At 42.1% G+C, this 22776-nt stretch overlaps 1 protein-coding gene across 4 annotated transcripts in view; it reads right to left on the bottom strand.

The window, feature by feature from the left end:
• Positions 1 to 22776, bottom strand: part of EPS15L1 (epidermal growth factor receptor pathway substrate 15 like 1) — a 428822-nt gene that overhangs the window by 14372 nt on the left and 391674 nt on the right. For all 4 annotated transcript variants that reach the window (XM_073559865.1, XM_073559866.1, XM_073559867.1 and 1 more), the window contains one exon: positions 4577 to 4782. In XM_073559865.1, coding sequence (XP_073415966.1) covers positions 4577 to 4782 — 206 coding nt within the window. The remainder of the gene's footprint in view (positions 1 to 4576; positions 4783 to 22776) is intronic.

Genomic DNA, 22776 nt, shown 5'->3' with positions numbered 1-22776 from the left:
AAATGCTTAAAAAACACATACATTAAGCATCCCATTCTTATAATGCATTCCGCAATTTTTGTGCACATGATGCATGTTTTTCTGCAAAAAAAAAAAACGCATCGCGGAAAAAAAACGCAGCATGTTCATTCATTTTGCAGGAAAAAAACTCATTTCCAACTATAGTCTATGAGAATGTGGATGCTCCAGAAAAAAACGCAAAAAAAATGCATTTTTCCTGGGAAGGAGTCCGGTTTTTAGTCAGGAATGTTCTGCATACGTGGGCACACAGCCTAAATGTCCTACTTACAGTTTCTGACAGGTCTCTATATCGTATCAAAAATATGTGAACGTGCAATTGTTTAAACAACCTTTTTCTAAAATACCAACCAGGGAGCTGAAAAAAGGAATTCTGGTTCTGTGGATCACATATTTAGTGCTTCAGGAGGAGTTTAACGTGAAATACCATGTGATCAGGACCTTATTTCTTTTTAGCCCCATTTGGGACTTTTAGGGCATGTTTCATGAGTCTAATTGTTCCCATCAATATAATTAAAGTATTGCAAAGAAGTTCTTATTTAAAGAGGTCTGTCATAATGACCGGTTAAATAAGTCTTAATGCAACCACATCACAGCATTTAGTAAGGTGGAAAATGAGCCGCATTTTCATCACACAAGCTGTAATATGTACTACCTTACTTTTGAGCACATCTAAATATCGAGACTTTGGTTTTGCTCTTCCTTTTTAACAAATTAAATTTCTATTAAACGGTTTTCTGTCTGGAGTCTCTCTTAGGCTACACGAAACAGTAGAAACATTAAGCGACCCACAGAGGAATACACAAAAGGGAGGGGAATGCTGAAGACTTTATCCATTTATTGAAAAAACACACACAAATTCTTATTGTATACATAAATACAACATAGCAAAGCAGACATGCAAGAAACAGTGAGTCTGAGCAGCAAAAGATGCAAATTGCAAGGTGGTTAAAACTGCAACCCAGGAAAGAAATAGTATGATTTAGCATGTGATAAATAGTGGTCTGGACCCCCACTCACTTCTTAACCCCTGCCCGGTCTAGCAGTATAATTATTGCTGAGTTTCCCACCAGGATTGGCATGGCTTTTCTTCATACATATTATTAAAAGGGTAAATGCATTGCTAGAACAGGAACAGGCAAGTACATTGAACTAAAACATTCTGAGTCATATGAATGGCATTTTCCATACAAAATAATCATATATACGCTTATGCAGTAAAAATCCTTTATTCCAGTATAAATGGGACCTGACCAGTGTAAGATTTTCCAATATTACTTACAGGCAAGCAGACATCAGATACAAAAGAAAAACAATCTATGGCTAGAGAGTTATAAAGAAATGAAATAAGCATTATAAATGCACAAGCGCTGCTCAATCTTATAGTGCCAGTCATGCAAGTCTAAAGACTGTTGTATTTTAATGACATAAACTCACTATATTCATTAAAGCACATACCTATATGTATATAGGTATGTGTATGTGCGTGTGTATATGCAAAGGTATTCACTCCCTTGGCTTTTTACCTATTTTGTTATATTGAAACTCAGGTTGTAATGCTTCTCTAATCAGATTTGTGTCAGCACTAAATAGTCTAAGTTAGTGAAGTGAGAAAAATATAGGTATAAACTAAATTTATGGGATCAAATAACTAAAAATTGCCATGTGCATATGTATTCACCCCTGCTATCCTTTCCCTAAAAATCTCTGGTGGAAGCAAATACCTTCATAAGTCACACGGTTAGTGAAAGGGCGTCTGTGTGCAATCTCAGTGTCATATGGTTTGTCAGTATATATACACCACTACTGAAAGCTCACAGAGGCTGCAACACCATTAAACAAGAGGCACCCCTAACCATGAAGACCAAGGAGATCTCCAAACAAGTCAGGGACAAAGATGTTGAAGTACAAGTCAGGGTTAAGTCCTGAAAAAAAAAATCCCAATCGCTGATGATCCCCCAGAGCACCATCAAATCCATTATCAAACGGAGAGAGCATAGCAGCACAACAAACCTACAAAGAGAGGGCTGCTCACCAAAACTCTCAGCCCGGGCAAAGAGGGCATTAATCAGAGAGGCAGCACAGAGACCAAACATAAGCCTGAAGGAGCTTCAGAGTTCCCAAGCAGAGACTGTCCAAATGACCACAATAAGCCGTACACTCCATAGAGGTGGCCTTTATGGAAGAATGGGCAGAAAAAACCTTTACCTACACAAAATTGTAAGGTTTGTTTTGAGTTTGCCAAAAGACATGTGGGAGACTGCCAAATGTATGGAGGAAGAAGCTGTGGTCAGATGAACTTTTTGGACACCAAGGTAAACGCTGTCTGGCTCCAAACGAACACAGCTCATCATCCCCACAGTGAAACATGGTGATGGCAGCATTATGCTGGGGGGTTGATTTTCCGCAGCAGGGACAGAGAAAATGGTTTTAGCTGATGGGAAGATGGATGGTACGAAATACAGGGATAATGCTTGAGCAAAACCTGTTTCAGTTTGTCAGTGATCTGGGACTAGGAAGGAGGTTCACCTTGCAACAATACAGTGACCCAAAGTACAAGTATACTGCTAAATCAACACTAAAGTGGGGAATGTGTAAATGTTTTGCAGTGGCCAAGCCAAAGCCCAGACCTAAATCCAATTGAGAATCTATGGTCCGACTTGAAGATAGCTCTTCACCAGAGGAAACCATCTTACTTGAAGGAGGTGGAGCAGTTTTGCCTTGAGGAATGGCAAAAATCCAAGTGGCAAGATGTGGAAAGCTCAAAGAGACTTATCTAAAGTGGCTTGCAGCTGTAATTGACGCATAAGACGACTCTAGAACGTACTGACTTTAGGGGGGTGAATAGATACGCACACTGAAATGTTCAGTTATTTCGTACTATTTGTTGTGTGCTTCACAATAAAAAGAAAACTAATTGTTCACACTTGTAGTCATGTTCAAAAAATGCCAAGGGGGTGAGTACATATGTGTGTTGGTGGTATTTTTCAGACTATAAAATGCACTAGACCGTAAGACGCACACCAAATTTTTAGAAGAAAAACGGGAAAAATGAATGCGTTAAATGGGGTTTCCGTCTTACAGTCCAAATTCAGCTTACGGGGGAAGGGGGTGGAATTGGGTGCTCTGTGGTACAGGGGCTCCACCGATATCTTATGAAAGCTTAGAGCCCCCCGCACATTCATTGCTGCAATGCGGTGGCTTCCGGGAAAATGGCCGCCTGAAGCGACACATGTGCAGATTATCTTGTCACAAGCTCTCGTTGCCGACATCTCAATCTGCACATGCACCGCCTACAGCGGCCATTTTCCCAGAGGCCAGCACATTGCACCAATGGATGTGTGAGGGCTGCGGACTTTCACAAGATGTTGGGTGAGCCCTTGTACCATGGAGCACCGCCAAACCTGCCACACCAGCCTGGGATGAGAGTCAGATCATCACGCAGCAGTGTAGAACAACCAAACACCCCCTCTTCCCAGCCCAGGGCCGGCAGAATCGCCCAACTCCTGTTGTTGCCACAATCCTGGTAAGTACATTCCCACTATAAGATGCACCCTCATTTTCCCCTCAAATTTTTTGCGCCTTAAAGTCCGAAAAATATGGTATATGTATATATACACACACATATATATATATATATATATACACACACATATATATATATATGTATATAGCATTTCTGAAAAACAGCAGTTTACCCTATGTCAAAAGATATTTAGCATATGAAAAATTTAACAATTCAAGTTTGTTCCCTAAAGATGCAATGTATTATATATATATATATATATATATATATATATATATATATATATACACACACATACACACACACAAACTCACATACAATATACACCCATACATAAGCTCTTGAAGGCAAAAAAAAGGAAAAATAAAAAGGACAGAGGTAGAAAGTACACTTTCAAGCTAGTTTTAAGGACATGATTACCAGAGCATTAGAGCATTAATTAAAGTATGACCCTGCTGTCGAATTACCAGCGTCATGGGCTGTGTAGATAGCTGTACAATTAACCAGACATTACATACCCAGTGTGCACTCCCTTAGATAATGCATACAGTACACAGCTAAAGCAATGATCCACAGACTTTGTATGGGTCTTACATAGGATCATTGCACAATATGTAGGGATAAAAATGGAGTTCCAACCAGTACTGGCCTACTCTATACTGCTGCCTTTTTTTTTTTATTAAAGATAAGCCTACCCTACACGAGGCCCAATGATGAAAAACACACTAAAAGCAATAATGTAAACATAACACTTGTTGATCCAGAGACTTTACATAAAATGTATTCTTTTTCCAGACCATCAGTAACATCAATAAAACAGAACACATCAACACTAATACATTAGGTATAAATAAAAGCGGTTTGACAACAGGTTGATAATACAGAGCAAGCCATGTAAGAATTATTGGTTTAGCTTTTTACAGTTGCATCTTTCCCAATACAAAAGAGCGATGAGCAGCATTATACTGGGCTACAGATTAATTAATGGGAACCAAGGCTTCTTTATACGAGGGGAGAGGAGATTCAACTTACAGAGCCAAAGTTTGCAAACCCGGCAGATGTTCCCTTAGAATGCTTCCCTGGTTGTGAGGTAGCAAAAGGGTCTTTCCCACTGAATGGGTCCGTAAAAGCCTTTCTGCTTTGAAAAGGATCTCCTGGTTCTGTCCCAAATGGCTGAAAGGGATCACTGGACTTCTGAAAATGCGTTGAACTTAGATGAGTGACTGGAGTATTCTTACCTAGAGACAGAAAACAAATAAATACTCTCTTTCAATCGGATTAGATTTATTGTCCCTGCTGTTATTTATATTTACGTATACTAAGGCTACGTGCACACACTGCAGATTCGTCTGCGGATTCATATCTGCGGAACCGCAGGTAAAATGACCTGCGGATTGGCCTGCGGTTTTGCCCTACGGTTTGCCACCTGGACAATGGAATAGGTGGCAAACCGCAGCAGAATCCACAGAAACAATTGACATGCTGTGGAAAAAAACCCGCAGCTTTTCCGCAGGTAAAAATCCGCAGCATGTGCACAGCAGAATGTTAATCCCATAGGATAACATGCTACTGTACACTGTCTGCAGAACTGCTGCGGTCAAAACTGCAGCAGAACCGCAGCAAAAACCGCAGCGTGTGCACATGGCCTTAATATGATTTCACTTTATATAATATTGCATTGTACATCCCTAAATATTACAGAGTTTGGCCTACTTCTTTATTCTATTATTTTATTCAAAGGGATATTTTGGCCAAAGTGTTTGTGCAATATAATTGATTACCATTTAAAAACAGTTGTGTGAAAAAGTGTTTTCCCCCCTTCTTGATTTCCTATTCTTTTGCATGTTTCCGTCATACACAAATGTTTCAGATCACCAAATAAATTTAAATATTAAATAAACATAAAACAAAATGCAGTTTTTAAATGAAGGTCTTTATTATTAAGGGGAAAAGAAAACCAAACCTACAGGGCCCTGTGTGAAAAAGTGATTTCCCCTACACCTATTAACTGGTTGAGCCAACCTTAGCAGCAACAACTGAAACCAAGCGTTTGCAAAAACTGGCAAGGAGTCATTTACAATGCTCTGGAAGAATTTTGGCCCAAACATCTTTTTCAGAATTGTTGTAATTCAGCCACATTGGAGGGTTTCCGAGCATGAACTACCTTTTTAAGGTCATGCAACAGCATCTCAATCGAATTAAGGTCAGGACTTTGACTAGTCAACTCTAAAGTCCTAATTTTGTTTTTCTTAAGCCAGGGTGTATCGGACTGGGTGGTGGAACAACTGTGCGGTGACCCATGGAAAGACTGGAGGGGTGTGACTTGGTGCCTCACCAAGTTTGACCTCAGTTGCATGGCGACTGACGATACCGTGATCTGAGTAGAAATGAGGGAGGCGGGACCAGGTGCTACACCAGGACTGTCCTCGGGTAGATTGCAGCTAACCCCCAAGGGACAGGAGGCAGCAAAGGCCAGAGATGGTAGACTTGTCAAGCACAGGTGGAGACAGCTGATAGGCAGGCACGGCTGATAGACAGGTAAACAGGAATACGAGCACTGGAACCTGAGAACTAACAACAGTGTTAAGAACAAACTTACAACACTGCACAGGCACCTCCCACATGGTGGAGGTGCCTTAAATAATAAGTATTCCGCAGTCATTGGCTGGGGACACTTTAGGACGGCGTGCACTATCCCTTTAACAAGTAGGGAACCGCGCATGCACCCTAAGCACAGTGCCCAGGGATCTGTGAGCCATGCGCAAACCCCGGGCAGCTGCATGATTCCAGTGACATAGCAGGGACAGGAGGAGGAGGAGAGGGAGGTGTGGGACCGCAGCGGTGAGAGCGTTGGCGTGTCTGCCAGGGAAGTGGGTGCAGAGATGCCGGCATTACACAGAGGTGGACCTGCTGGTATGTTTTGGATCATTGTCCTACTCCATAATCCAAGTGCGTTTCAGCTTGTGGTCACGAACAAATGGCCGGATATTCTCCTTCAGGATTTTTTGATCGACAGCAGAATTCATAGTTCCATTTACCACAGTAAATCCCTCCAGGTCCTGAAGCAGCAAAACAGGCACAGACCATAACACTACCACCACCATATTTTACTGTTGGTGTGATGTTCCTTTTCTAAAACGCTGTGTTACTTCTATGACAGATGTAAGGGGACATACACCTTACAAAAAGTTCAACTTTTCTATTGCCAGTCCTCAGAGTATTCTCCCAAAATTCTTGGGGATCATCAAGATGTTTAATGGCAGAACTGAGACAAGTGTCTATCTTCTTATTGCTCATCAGTGGTTTTCGTGCTGGAACTCTGCCATGCAGGCCATTTTTGCCCAGTCTCTTTTTGATATGGTGGGGTCATGAAAACTGACCTTAACTTAGGGAAGTAAGGCCTGCAGTTCTTTGGATCTTGTTGTGGGATCTCTTGTAACCTACTGGATGAGTTGTCGCTTTTCTATGTTTTTGCCATTTGTGGATATTGGATCTCACTGTGGTTCACTGAGTCACAAAGCCAGAGAAATGGCTTTATAAGCTGTCATTACTTGGACAGTCCATGTCACATGCTCTATAGGTTTACTGATGTAGATGGCAGAAGATTAAATCATTCAGGCAGAGTATTGTACAGGATCAGACAGTTTGCAGAATAATAAGCTAGAATACACCCTATGACAGAGGTGGAGGTAGTATGCTGGCAGGAAACTAACTGAAAGAGACAGTATTGCATATAATAAACCAGGAGCATTGAACTATAGCAGGATGGTTCCAGTGGCAACTGGAGAGTAAATGGAACTTGGGGGGGTAGCCTTTGGAGAGCGATATGTGCAAAATGAGGCAGATATAAAAATGGATTATATTGAACACCACATTTATTCATGTGAGCGATTATAATAGGACGACATTTTGATTTTAGGAATAACCTTTTAACCCCTTCACGACCCTTGACGTACCCATGTGTCATGGTCAGATAGGGATTCCTGACCTCTGTCGTACGTGTACATCATGGTGATCGTGCAGGGTACAGGAGCTGTGCCCTCGTGATCGCTGCCAGGGAGTTCGGCTTCACAGCCAGAAGCGGTGCCATTTAACCCCCTAGATGCCAGGATTGATATAGATCACATTTTAAATCAGGGCTGTGGAGTCGGAGTCGTGGAGTCGGTGCTCATTTTGGTGGAGTCGGAGTTGGAGTCGGTATAAAATGGACCGACTCCTAAAATATATAATAAATTGGGTACAGTAGTTCAATGCAGAATATGCTGAATATTTTTTCATAGGAATTTGGGAAAGTTATGAAATGTCCTATAAATGACTGTTCTATTCCTGATCTAAGGCTACATTCACACACAGCGTTTTTCCCGCGTTTTTTGAGGATACGTTTTTGAGTTGCAAAAGCAGATCAGCTTTTTAAAAAACCGCATCACCTGAAAGGTTTTTGAGCTCATAGATAATGTTTTCAATAGCAAAAGCAGATTAGAAATCTGCTATATCTATATATCCATTTATCCATATCTGTCTATCCATATCATATCTGTACCAAAAAGAATGAAAGCCGGATAGCACACAGACTAACACTCCTTTTTTTAGCACCAGTCAGGTACACCTCATAGCTGCCCAAAAGGACGCCCAGGACAGGCATTGCTCCTCTTCAGTAACAACATCAACTGATAGTTGGAATAAATAGACTGCATTCATTACCACATCTTCTTAAGGTGCAGGCTTTATTTTCAAGCGTAGGGGTGTGAAGTATGAGGTTCTGCAGCAGCTGAGGTGTGCAGTATGAAATTCTGCGGAACAGTATGAGATTCTGACCCCCCCCCAGGTTTGATCCTGGCTACGCCCATAGTGTGAATGTAGCCTGAGGATCTAGGCTTTAACTTAGCCGAGATAAGTCATAGTGTGTGTGTGTGTGTATGTGTGTATATATATATATATATATATATATATATATATATATAAAGCTCAAAGTGTGTATGTATGTGTGTATGTATGTATGTGTGTGTGTGTGTGTATGTCCGGGATAGGCATCCGCCCGTCGCAGCTACAGCCACAAAATTTGGCACAGTCACACGTCTGGACCCCGAGAGCGTCCTAAGCTATGTTGTGAGGCGAAATTTTAACCCCGCACGTTCCAATTCACCAAACAATTTTGCCCCTATCTACATACTGGGGGGAAAAGTGTGTGCGCGTCAAACCCCGCCCCTCATTATGTCACAATGCCCCTATTTGCATACTGGGGAAGCAATGTGTGCGTGTCAAGTCCCGCCCCTCATTATGATGTCACAATGGTTGCCATGGCGACGCTGATGTCATCAAAGGTTGCAAGCCCCGCCGCCGCTCATTATGATGTCATAATGGTTGACTATGGATTGGAGGATGTGTGTGAGTATATGGGAACGGGACTATGGGATGGAGGATGTGTGATGGGTATATTTTTGCACTGGACTATGGGTTGGAGGATATGTATGACAGGTATATGGGCACGGGACTATGGGATGGCAGATATGTATATGGGCACGGGACTATGGGATGGAGGATGTGTGATGGGTATATGGGCATTGGACTATGGGATGGAGGATATGTTTGATGGGTATATGGGCACGGGACTATGGGATGGCGGATATGTATATGGTCATGGGACTATGGGATGGAGGATGTGTGATGGGTATATGGTCACTGGACTATAGGATGGAGGATATGTATGACGGGTATATGGGCACGGGACTATGGGATGGCGGATATGTATGATGGGTATATGGGCACAGGACTATGGGATGGAGGATATGTATGATGGGTATATGGGCATGGGACTATGGGATGGAGGATATGTATGATGGGTATATAGGCACAGGACTATGGGATGGAGGATATGTATGATGGGTATATGGGCATGGGACTATGAGATGAAGAATATCTATGATGGGTATATGGGCATGGGACTATGGGATGGAGGATATGTATGATGGGTATATGGGCATGGGACTATGGGATGGAGGATATGTATGATGGGTATATGGGCATGGGCCTACTGGATGGTGGATATGTATGATGGGTATATGGGCATGGGACTATGGGATGGAGGATAATTATAATTTGTTATAACTAACCACAGTTAGTTACTATGTCCGGGCAGCGCCGGGCTCTTCAGCTAGTATATATATATATATATATATATATATATATATAGACACATATATACACAGTACAGACCAAAAGTTTGGACACACCTTCTCAATCAAAGCATTTTCTTTATTTTCATGACTATGAAAATTGTAGATTCACTCTGAAGGCATCAAAACTATGAATTAACACATGTGGAATTATATAATTAACAAAAAAGTGTGAAACAACTGAAAATACTGTATGTCTTATATTCTAGGTTCTTCAAAGTAGCCACCTTTTGCTTTGATTTCTGCTTTGCACACTCTTGGCATTCTCTTGATGGAGCTTCAAGAGGTAGTCACCGGAAATGGCTTTCACTTCACAGGTGTGCCCTGTCAGGTTTAATAAGTGGGATTTCTTGCCTTATACATGAGGTTGGGACCATCAGTTGTGTTGTGCAGAAGTCTGGTGGATACACAGGTGATAGTCCTACTGAATAGACTGTTAGAATTTGTATTATGGCAAGAAAAAAGCAGCTGAGTAAAGAAAAACGAGTGGCCATCATTACTTTAAGAAATGAAGGTTAGTCAGTCCGAAAAATTGGGAAAACTTTGAAAGTGTCCCCAAGTGCATTGGCAAAAACCATCAAGCGCTACAAAGAAACTGGCTCACATGAGGACCGCCCCAGGAAAGGAAGACCAAGAGTCACCTCTGCTGCAGAGGATAAGTTCATCCTAGTCACCAGCCTCAGAAATCGCAGGTTAACAGCAGCTCAGAATAGAGACCAGGTCAATGCCACACAGAGTTCTAGCAGCAGACACATCTCTACAACAACTAAGACTAGAGGAGACTTTGTGCAGCAGGCCTTCATGGTAAAATAGCTGCTAGGAAACCACTGCTAAGGACAGGCCACAAGCAGAAGAGAATACAAGGAATGGACATTAGACCAGTGGAAATCTGTGCTTTGGTCTGATGAGTCCAAATTTGAGATCTTTGGTTCCAACCACCATGTCTTTGTGCGACGCAGAAAAGGTGAACGGATGGACTCTACATGCCTGGTACCCACTGTGAAGCATGGAGGAAGAGGTGTGATGGTGTGGGGGTGCTTTGCTGGTGACACTGTTGGGGATTTATTCAAAATTGAAGGCATACTGAACCAGCATGGCTACCACAGCATCTTGCAGCGGCATGCTATTCCATCCGGTTTGTGTTTAGTTGGACCATCATTTATTTTTTAACAGGACAATGGCCTCAAACACAACTCCAGGCTGTGTAAGGGCTATTTGACCAAGAAGGAGAGTGATGGGGTACTACGCCAGATGACCTGGCCTCCACAGTCACCAGACCTGAACCCAATCGAGATGGTTTGAGGTGAGCTGGACCGCAGAGTGAAGGCAAAAGGGCCAACAAGTGCTAAGCATCTCTGGGAACTCCTTCAAGACTGTTGGAAGACCATTTCTGGTGACTACCACTTGAAGCTCATCAACAGAATGCCAAGAGTGTGCAAAGCAGTAATCAAAGCAAAAGGTGACTACTTTGAAGAATCTAGAATATAAGACATATTTTCAGTTTTCACACTTTAATTATATAATTCCACATGTGTTAATTCATTGTTTTGATGCCTTCAGAATGAATCTACAATTTTCATAGTCATGAAAATAAAGAAAACTCTTTGAATGAGAAGGTGTGTCCAAACTTTGGTCTGTGCCGTATACATGTACATGTATACAGTGTATTACATATTTACAATTTATTACAGTTTTTTGTGTTCTAAAGTTGTATTCCAATAAATAGATATTATGTTCTATCTAAATATCTTGATTATTGGATCATAGAAATGATTAAATGTCTGATGTTCACATTGTACTACAATAAATTTTTCACTTAAAAATAAGCAATATATGTGGGAGTCGGAGTTGGAGTCTGTGTAAGGGAAATTGAGGAGTCGGAGTCGCAGGTTTGGCTTACCGACTCCACAGCCCTGTTTTAAATGCTGGGAGACACAGGGAGCGCTGCCTTTGTGACATGGAACCCTCAAATCATTCTAGCAAAATTTCATCTACAATATGGTGCTTATTTTATTCTGAGCTTTGTACTGTGCCTCATAAGTGGTTTTCGACCACATATGGGGCATTGGTGTACTCAGGAGAAATTCCACGACAAATTGTATGGTTTGTTTTCTCCTGTTACCCCTTTGGAAAATTAAAAATTTGGGGCCAAAGCAACATTATTTTGGAAAAAATGGCAATTTTCCATTGACTTGACCAAATCTTATATCATTCTGTAAATCGCCTGAAGAATAAAAATGCTCACTACACCCCTAGATGAATTCCCCAAGAGGACATTTCACCTACCAAGTGCCCCCAACTGTTCATAAAGACAACCCAAAAGAGACAACATGTATGACTCAAAAATGGCATAATGAGTCATCATTAGAACCAAAATTCTGCATCACTACAAGGTCCTTGTCAGTGTGGAGAATAAGAGCAGCTGGGTCAGGAGTTGAAGAAAGGGATGACTCATGTAGGGAAAAACAGACTACCGTTTTCTACATAGAGCTTAGAAGGTATTCAGCTAGACTGTTTTTAATCATGTGATGTCTTGTGATGCCATAGAACTAATGGAAAAAAGAAGAATTAACTGGGTAGAAAGGCAAAATGAGCACTTGTAAGTGCACAGTGCGATTATATGATGAATGTAATAAGTGCTAAATAATATGTGAAATATGATTGCAATTAAGGATATAAAAACTTTGATGGAGACTACATTGGATCACAACTGTTATAGGGAGTTCAAATAATGTATGTATATAGCTATACACATAGATGTAGATATATACATACTCCAATTTCCCACATATATATCTATTTTATACATACACATGTACAAGTGGCATCTCGCCTGGTGTTGGCTGGCTGAATGGTTTATTACCCCCACAGCTTTTATGAAAATCACACCTTCTGCAAAAATGCATCTGAATTCCCAGCACAGCTTAAATGAACCACAGCAATACGTTTGGAAACAAAAAGCATCTGCAGAAAACCACAGCTCTAGTCACATTGTTTTCTTTTTGACAGAATTCATAATTTTTGCTAAAAAGGCATGAGGATGCTTTTGTGACACTGCAAGTCCCTTGACAAGACCTAGTAGTTTAGCAATTGAATTAAAATGGGCTGTCCATATTGGGTCATTTTTTTTTTTGCTTAAGCTCATGCAGTGGCACTAAAAGTATTTTTGCATTCGGATTTCATTTAAAAATTTGCGGTTTTGCCTTTTATGGCCTCTGTATAACAGTCTAATCCTGGTTGCAGAATGAACTGAGAATCTGTCAGTCTGTCAACTATGAAAATTTGATAGGGAGTTTGTAACTCTCACTTGTCTTTTTCTGAGATCTTCGTAGCAAATTTATAATTACAGACCAGATCAAAGTTTCAAAATTCTATGTGCAGAGAAGCAAGGAGCCTGTAAATGATGCAAAAATTGTAACAAAATAAAATCGCAAAAGTGGTTTTTAGCCCTTTAATAAATGCATTTAAAGGGAACCTGTCACCCTCCCCCCCGGACGTTTTTACCTAAAAGAGCCACCTTCAGCAGCACTAAGGCTGCATTCTGTGAAGGTGGCTCTTCCGTTTCTGACCCCCAGTAACGCCGAAATATTAACTTTTATAAGTAGGTCCTCATACCTGTAATGCGTTCGATAGGTATGGTGTGTCCCCCTGAAGCAGATGCCTCCCCGCCGTCAATCATGTCTCTTTAGTGTCTGGGTCCCGCCTCCCATAGCCGTCCATCATGCCCCTGTGCTGTGGTCTGGGACCCACCTCCCATAACCGTCAATCATGCCCCTGTGCTGCCGTCTGGGCCCCGCCTCCCATAGCCGTCCATCATGCCCCTGTGCTACCGTCTGGGCCCCGCCTCCCACAGCTGTCAGTCATGCCCCTGTGCTGCCATTTGGGCCCCGCCTCCCATAGCCATTCATCATGCCCCTGTGCTACCGTCTGGGCCCCGCCTCCTATAGCCGTCCATCATGCCCCTGTGCTGCCGTCTGGGCCCCGCCTCCCACAGCCGTCCATAATGCCCCTGCTCTGCCATCTGTGCCCCACCTCCTTCTGTCTCCTATGCTGGGCCTGCTCTGTTAAAACAGTTCTCGGGCATGCGCAGTGCACATTGCCCGTGAACTGACATCAGGCGAGTTGTGGAGGTCCCAGATCCTGCCCCGCAGTGTGTGTGTTATCATGTATTCACACTGCGGGGCTGGGAATCTGGGGCCTCCACAACACACAGGCGTGATCGCTTGATGTCAGTTTCACAGAGCAGGGGCAATTTTGAGACAAATTTGGCACATCTTCTCAGTGTCATGCACCTGTTTGTGCCTCGCCAGAAATTATACTGGAGTAACTTTTCTGACGTAAAAAACATTGCCACCATTAATTAACTTGTAGGGCAGGTGTAGCCACACCCTGTCTCCTCCCACGCTCCACCCATTTTAGCAGAGCTGCCGAAACTGCTGTAAAGATGACAAAAAATGCTAATTTGTTGTGCAACTCTGTGTTGCACAAACATTTTGCGACTTTTTGACATTGATGAATTGGGCCAAAGGCTCATGTCCTGAAGGGGTTGAATAATTTTGAGATTACAGTAGTCATTAAAGTGTCATTATGTGTTGGACCTGGAGAAACCATTTGATTTGATATTAGAGGGACTGAGGTATTTAACTCCTTAGTGACCAAGCCAATTTTCACCTTAATGGCCAAGCCAATTTTTACCACTCTGACCACTGTCACTTTATCAGGTTATATAGCTCTGTAATGCTTCAGCGAATCCCACTGTTTCTGAGACTGTTTTTTTCGTGACATATTGTACTTCATTTTAGTGGTAAAAATTCTTCAATATGACTGGCGTTTATTTATGGAAAAAAAAATGGAAATTTGTCAAAAATTTTGAAAAGTTAGCAATTTTCAAACTTCTAATTTTTATCCCCTTAAATGAGAGAGTGATGTCACACAAAATAGTTAATAAGTAACATTTCCCACATGTCAACTTTACATCAGCACAATTTTGGAAATATAATTTTTTTGTTTGTTAGGATGTTATAAGGGTTAAAATTTGACCAGTGAGTTCTCATTTTTCCAGCAAAATTTACAAAACCCTTTTTTTAGGGACCACATCACATTTGAAGTAACTTTGAGGGGTCAATATCAAATAAAATACCCAAAAGTGACACCATTCTAAAAACTGCACACCTCAAGGTGCTCAAAACCACATTCAAAAGTTTATTAACCCTAATGATGCTTCATGAAAACTATAGCAATGTGGAAGGAAAATTTTTTTACCTACTTTAGAACCAAACTTTTTTTTTTTTTTTATTTCCACAAGAGTATCAGGAGAAAATGGACCCCAAAATTTGTTGTGCAATTTCTTCTAAGTACACCGATACCCCATACGTGGGGGAAATCCTCTGTTTGGGTGCATGGAGGGCTCAGAATGGAGGGAACACCGTTTGACTTTTTGAACGTAAACTTGGCTGGAATCGATGGTGGGCACCATGTCGCGTTTGGAGAGCCCCTGATGTGCTTAAACAGCAGAAACCCCCAATTCTAACGCCAACACAGCACTAACCCCAACACACTCCTAACCCTAATCTAAACCAGAAACCTAACCCCAACACAACACTAACCCTAATGCAACTCTAGCCCCAACACAACCATAACCCCAACACAACCAAAACCCCAACACAACCAAAACCTCAAGCCTAACCCCTACACAACCCTAACCCCAAGACATCCCCAACACTAACCCTAACGCAACCCTATCCACAGCTATAACCCCAACTGCAAAGAATGGAAAAAAAATATATATATTTTTTATTTTATCATTTTTATTTAACTAAGGTGGTGACAAAGGGGGTTTGATTTACTATTTTTTTATTTTGATCACTGTGATAGGGTCTATCACAGTGATCAAAATGAACCAATAGGAAAAATCTCCTATTGTTGCCGAGTACCATCAGCCAGATCTCGGCAGGCACGCTGCAAATGCGCATAGCGGAGGTACTGGGGGGATCCCATTTCTCTCTCCTCTGATATGCTAGATCATAACGGAGAGAGAAATGAATTGAAAATCAGACTTTTTTGTGATTACGTGACAAGGAACCGTAAAAACTGGCCCTGATCATGTTCTCCAGGGTTTCTGCTGGGGGAGCACTTCAGGAAAAAAAAAACCTGCAAACAAACATACCAACAAATAAAGTAACACTATGTAGCGCTATAGTATGCAAACATGAAATATATGAAATCTGAATTGCATTACTGCAATAGAAAATTTGAAAAATTGACAATAAATTGGCCAACTCATGTGTACCCGCCAGCTGCAGAGAACTACTTTATTTGTTGGTTATACATGGAGATGACTACTCTTAGTAAGCACCTGATTTCTGTTTGGAAGTGACAGTCAGTTTTTTTATATTTGCATACATAGGCTCTCTGACTGATCACTCCACCCCTCAGCTCAGGCATTTTTAATTACAGCATGATCCTACCTTTGCATATAAATGTAGGCTTTAGCCTAAGAGAGGATTCACATTAGGCAGGTTCCCAGCAAAGAGAATCGCTTTATCGTGGCTGCCGGGTACACATGAATTGACCAATTTATGCGCTAAGTATTCACAATTTTTCATATTTTCTGGAGCAGTAATGCAATTCAGATTTCATATACTTCATGTTTGCATGCTATATCATTACAGAGCGCTACTGTATTTGTTACTTATATATGGCGATGGCTACCCTAACTCTACTTGGAGATGTGCATAGGAAAGGAGAGCGTTTTGCAGGCTCCACACAGAACAAGTAGTTTTAGGGTATGTTTCCATGGGCAGAAACCGGCAGCGTTTTGGACACAGAACATGTCCACTCCATCTAAATCGCTGCCGACTTTTTTACGCCGGTGATTCCTCATGTGTTCATTGAATCATGTGGAATCACCGTGTCCTATGCATTGGACGGTGATATTTATCTTGCGGAGACTGAGTGTCCTCTTTTTGTGCTATTTCAGTGTTAGAATTTAGTGTTAGGACCCGTAAACGTGGGGACCTTTGGCACAGGTTATGGGCTCACGTATTTTGGCTAAAATATCAGATAATACCTCACATTTTTTATGTGTTTTTTTGCACAGGTCTGACAACCCTTGCCCTACTTTTCCATGTCATGGAATGTTTAATGATCTAGTGATCTTCAACCAAGAATATTGGTCCACCTGACCTAATAACCTTACTTTATTCTGTAAGTGATGAAGGTCTGATGTAAGACCGAAACGTTTTGCTTACTACTAGTGCGGACAATATTAAATTATCTGATTACTTAAGTTGAGTGCCGAGTCTCTTAATATATGTTAATGGTGTGGGAACCTACTCTGGCACCTACTAAAGCTGTGCACACGCTTATCTATTCATCTGCAAGATAAATAGATATGCTGCGGTCTAGAAAGACGCACCGCATGTGCATCTCCACAGAGAAGACGGAGGCGTAGTGGAGATGAGATTTCATGAAATTCCATCCACTATGCTGTAGCCACTGCGGGTTGAACGCTGCGGTTGTATGCAGCATCCAACCCGCAGTGATTACTGACTGTGGGAACATACTCTTAGCTTGTGCCCTTCCTCAGAGGAGTTGATATAGGGCATTCCACAGTGCTAGGTTACATTGTAATAAATGACTACATTATATGATTCATTATTCCCCTGGTAGCCTGTGTCAGCACATGTGGCATTACTGACGGCAGGAGACAGTGTCAGTCACCATATAGTAGGTGAAATGGGAGGAATCTTAGGCATATGCTCAGGATGTAAACAAGGATGGCTGCAAGGGGCTGAAGAGAATCTAGAAAATTTAAAATAAAGGTAAAAGTAAAGTTTGGGGAAGCATTGCAGGGATAGCCATATCCTATTTTTTCTGCCCAGAAAACCAGTTTACCGGTTATCATTATTCACAGCAGATGCAATTCGCTTTGCAGCAATCCTGTTTTTAAGATTTACTGCTTTCTGTATATCTCTTTACTGCTGTTTATTTTTCATAGTACATACTATGAAAGTATTGCACTTCGGACTGCCCTAAAATATAATGAACACAGCTAATCTGTCCCTAATGAGCCTTAAGCTGGAGTGACACATAGCGACTTACCAGCGATACAGACACCGATATCAAGGTGTCAGGATCGCTGGTAAGTCGCTATGTGATCGCTGGTGAGCTGTCACACAGACAGCTTCACCAGCGATCAGCACAGCGACGCCGAGCGCCCGGCATCGCTTGCCATCCCTGTAAAAAATAGAATTAAAATAAAAAATATTGTTATTCTCACCTTTCGACGTCCCGCGCAGCCATCCTACCTCTCTCCACACTCCGGTCCCAGTAATCCTTTGCGAGAATGACCACGAGACGTCACGGTCTCGCGGGAGCGCGAAGTCTCGCGGTCATTCGTGCAAAGGATCACTGGGACCGGAGTGTGGAGAGAGGAAGGCTGCGCGGGACGTCGGAAGATGAGAATAACAATATTTTTTATTTCAATTCTATTTTTTACAGCTGATCACTGGTCTCCCGCCTGTCACACGTAGCGATGTGTGCTGGCCAGCGGGAGACCAGCGACCAAAAAAAGTCCAGAGGTTTCTTACAGCGATCAGCGATACCGGCAGGGGGGGGCGGTCGCTGATCGCTGTCACACACAGTGATCTCGCTGGTGAGATCGCTGCTACGTCACAAAAGTTGCGACTCAGCAGCGATATCGCTATCGAGATTGCTGTGTGTGACTCCCGCTTTAGTAATCATTTAACAAATATCCTGTTTAAAGGCCTCTACAGTAAAGCGGGAGTCACACACCGCAATCTTGCTAGCGATATCGCTGCTGAGTCACAACTTTTGTGACGTAACAGCGATCTCACAGCGAGATCCCTGTGTGTGACAGCGATCAGCGACCGGCCCCCCGCCGGTATCGCTGATCGCTGTAAGAAACCTCTGGACATTTTTTTGGTCGCTGGTCTCCCGCTTGCCAGCACACATCGCTACGTGTGACAGGCGGGAGACCAGTGATCAGCTGTAAAAAATAGAATTAAAATAAAAAAATATTGTTATTCTCATCTTCCGACGTCCCGCGCAGCCTTCCTCTCTCCACGCTCCGGTCCCAGTGATCCTTTGCACGAATGACCGCAAGACTTCACGCTCCCGCGAGACCGTGACGTCTCGTGGTCATTCTCGCAAAGGATTACTGGGACCGGAGCGTGGAGAGAGGCAAGATGGCTGCGCGGGACGTCGGAAGGTGAGAACAACAATATTTTTTATTTTAATTCTATTTTTTACAGGGATGGCAAGCGATGCCGGGCGCTCGGCGTCGCTGTGCTGATCACTGGTGAAGCTGTCTGTGTGACAGCTCACCAGCGATCACATAGCGACTTACCAGCGATCCTGACACCTTGCTATCGGTATCGCTGGAAAGTCGCTATGTGTGACTCCAGCTTAAAGGGAGGCAATCACAGGTGAGCCCCTTGTCATTCTTCTCACTAGCCGACAAAGCTGTAACACCTAAAAATTATTAAAAAAATAACTACAAAGACTCCCTTTAAATTAAACATATTCCACTGCATTCATTTGGTAACATATAGGGCACATAAAATGTAGATTAATGCAGTTTTGTGTTAAAAAATGACCTTGTCACCACTAAATGTGCTACTGACTAAATAAGATCGCATTATCATATGTTCATCTGCTATTTGGCCAAAGATAAACCCCAGTGGGTGGTGACTGTGGCATATTGTTATTACCATCAGTTATGCATGACAGAAGAGAAAAAAAAACAAAAAAAAACGTGAGAACGGAACTTAAACACTTATTTTTAAGGGAGAGGTGTTAACCACTGAACCATCTTGATGGCACTCTGACACTCTGCTCTTGTGTTAGTAGGGCACTGACATAGGCCGCTGACTTGTTCACACGTATTCTTTGTTGCTCACATACTAAACTGACATAACACATTTTATTTTTAATTTCACCATTTTTACTTTGGGGTTCTTCACAAATTATTGTCATACCAGTTGATTTCTAAAGATTGCAATATTTTGTACAGAACACCTGGGATAACAACACATTAGGCTAGTTTCACACTATGGCCATGCACAGCATCCAGGTTAACAGCCTAGTAGTGTCACCCTTCTATTAGATCAGGCGGGCTGGCCCAGCGCCATCAAAATGCATGCCATGTGAACAGACATCGCAGTTTACAAGACCAAATGGGCCCAACTGCACCCTGAATAAAAAGTGCAAAAAACACATAAAAAATTAGAGGTATTAGCTGATATTTTGGCCACCTGTGCTCCCAACCAGCCTTAGCTATTATATAGCTACAATGAATTTGAAGTAACAAAATGATTAAGCTTTTAAAGGAAAAGGGAATGGGTCACATTTGCTATATTTTTATCAATCATAATATAAACAGTTAATTTAAAAATATATATAACTACGTAAACATTTATTTTTGAATTATTTTTTTTCTTCAGCCACTGGAAGCTGACATTTTTATTTACTGGCAAATAAGTGTCTGAGCACAACACTTACACACTGCAAATACGGCAGTCACACAGCATAGATAAGTAGGGCCAGTGTCCGTCCCCAGCTCCTGTGCTTGTGGCTTCCTTAGATGTGAACCGTGCATACCCAAGGCAGCCCAGTTTACAGTTACATCTTATTGTAGCTCAGCTCGTTCCACTTAAAAAAACAAAACGCTGCCTATTTTCCCAGAGTCAAAAACACAGCGTCTTAAAGTGCCAGCAAAGTGGATGGAATTTATAGAAATCTCACACCCACTGTGCTTCTTATTTACTCACTGTAAACTCACATGTGGAGCCCTTTTCTAATCCGCAGCATGTCAATTTCTCTTGCTGGTTACGCTGAGCATTCTGTGCAGATTTTCACACTGTCGCATTCCCTACACCCGGCTCTTGCTTAACACAAATGCCCTTGACAAAGACCAATTTCGGTTAAAGTGTTAGACCATATCTGTTTTGACTCCTTGCCAGATCAAACTAAATTACACTTTCAGCAAGCCCTTTAGTTTCTTATCCGTTTTCTGTGCTGCTGAGATTTCCACTATGATTAATTTTGGCCAAGGTCCTTTCCTCAAGCACACTATACTAAAGCCCCCGTTACACATAGCAAGATCGCTGGCAATATCGCTGTAACGTCACCGATTTTGTGACGCAGCAGTGATATTGCTAGTGATATTGCTATGTCTGATACTTACCTCCGACGGGCTCCCCCGCTGCTCATTGCTGGTTGCGCGAGAAGGTCCTGGATCATTTCTCGTCGGGCGCTTCCTGCTGGGCTTCCTGTGGAGAGACGAGCGTGGAGCCAGGCGCGAGGACGCAGGATTGCCGCGTCTGACAGGTAAGTAACGACCCCAGCGATGTCGCTGGTGAGATCTGCCTGTGTGGCAGATCACTAGCGACCACTTAGCGATGCACCAGTGATCCATATTGTTGTCGGGATCGCTGGTGCATCGCTAAGTGTAATGGTACCCTTAAAGACAGTGTTTCCGGTCTTTCTCCTTCTATCAATTGCTTCATTAGTTGCTTGTGATAAAATACATCAAATAAATGGCCCTGCTTGGGAATTTAATTTTTATATCAGATTTTCATTGTTTTTTATCATTTGCTGAAAAAAATCCTGAATGGCTGAGTTTGATCAATAGTATGATTAGTATGGACGCTATTATTGTATGGGGGAATAAATGGTGGACGTTATGGCTGCCACTGAGGAGGGTACATTATTATTGTATTTGGCACAGATACTGTATGGGCACACACAGGGAAATTTTACTTATTGTATGACAACCAAAGAGGACAGATGCATTACTACTGTATGGGGGCAACAGATGGTAAGGCACATACTTAATGCTGAAAGTCTTTATGCACAAACTCAAAGATACAAAACTGAATTGAATTCTCAAGAAAAGATGGTTCAAATATGTTAAAAAAATATATAACTAAGCCACAGAAGTTTTGGAATCCTGTCCTATGGTGAGATCAATTAAAACTGGGACTTTTTCCCATCACACATGACAGTATCCATGAGAAAGGATTCTACCTGTCACAGGGTAGAAAGCCTCCAACTCCCTATGACTGAGACGCCTGGAGCATATGGCTTTAACAGCTATGCATCATGGAACATTGTTAGGGTGTTCTAAAGTAACCCCGAGTGGGGACTGTGGTAAGTATATTGGCCCAGTTGGGCCCCAGGCTGGTAACACTGGCTTGAAGCAGTCTGAATATCTTGCCTCCAGCACTTTTTGCCCCACATTTGGTATTCGGCCTGCTGCCTCATGGCTTGAGGTTCTTTGGTTTGTCTTCTTCGGTGTCATGTTTGGATCTGTCAGGTCCCCCCGTACCATCAGCACTTGTTTCTACATATCTAAATTCCCTGCCTAACAGACCCTTTATTACATTACACACACACAAAAAGCTTTAGAAAAAGTGTTTCTAAATTCCAATTATGATCTGTAAATGAAGTCTTTGACTAGTCGTTGGGGCGCTGGTGTCCCCAGACTAGACTAGTCGGCCTACTTAACATGTTATCACGCCCCAGTGGGTGTGATAACATGACTTACAAGCACTGGCAATGACACCTGCACTAGTAAGTCATGTTATCAAGCCCACAGGGGCGGGATAACATGGAAAGTGGGACGACTAGTGTGGGGACACTAAAGCCCCTTCAACTAGTCAAAGGCTTCATTTACATATCACAAATGGACTTTAGAAACACTTTTTCTAAAGCTCTGTTTATGTGTGTAATGTAACAACATACTGTTAGGCAGGGAATTTAGATATGTAGAAACAAATGCTGGTGGTGTACTTGTAAAGCTTTGAAGGCAGATTCTTGGGTAGATGTGTATCAGGCCCATAGATCTTAATGGCTCATTTGCATATTAAGTAAAATAGGTATTATTGTGTAATAAGACATCAGATCGTCAATATCAAGGTATCATTTTATACAACTTTCTATGACCTACACGCCCATGTAAACAGCTTAGGAAGATTGATCCTACTGAAAGTTGCCCTTTAATCCCTTTATGACCTTGGACATATAGGTACGTCC

The sequence above is a fragment of the Dendrobates tinctorius genome, unplaced genomic scaffold, assembly GCF_039654945.1.
Source record: "Dendrobates tinctorius isolate UK_male_01 unplaced genomic scaffold, ASM3965494v1 ptg000276l, whole genome shotgun sequence".
Classification (NCBI taxonomy): Eukaryota; Metazoa; Chordata; class Amphibia; order Anura; family Dendrobatidae; genus Dendrobates; species Dendrobates tinctorius.
The sequence above is the reverse complement of the archived record's forward strand: the minus strand, read 5'-3'. Positions and strand labels throughout refer to the sequence as shown.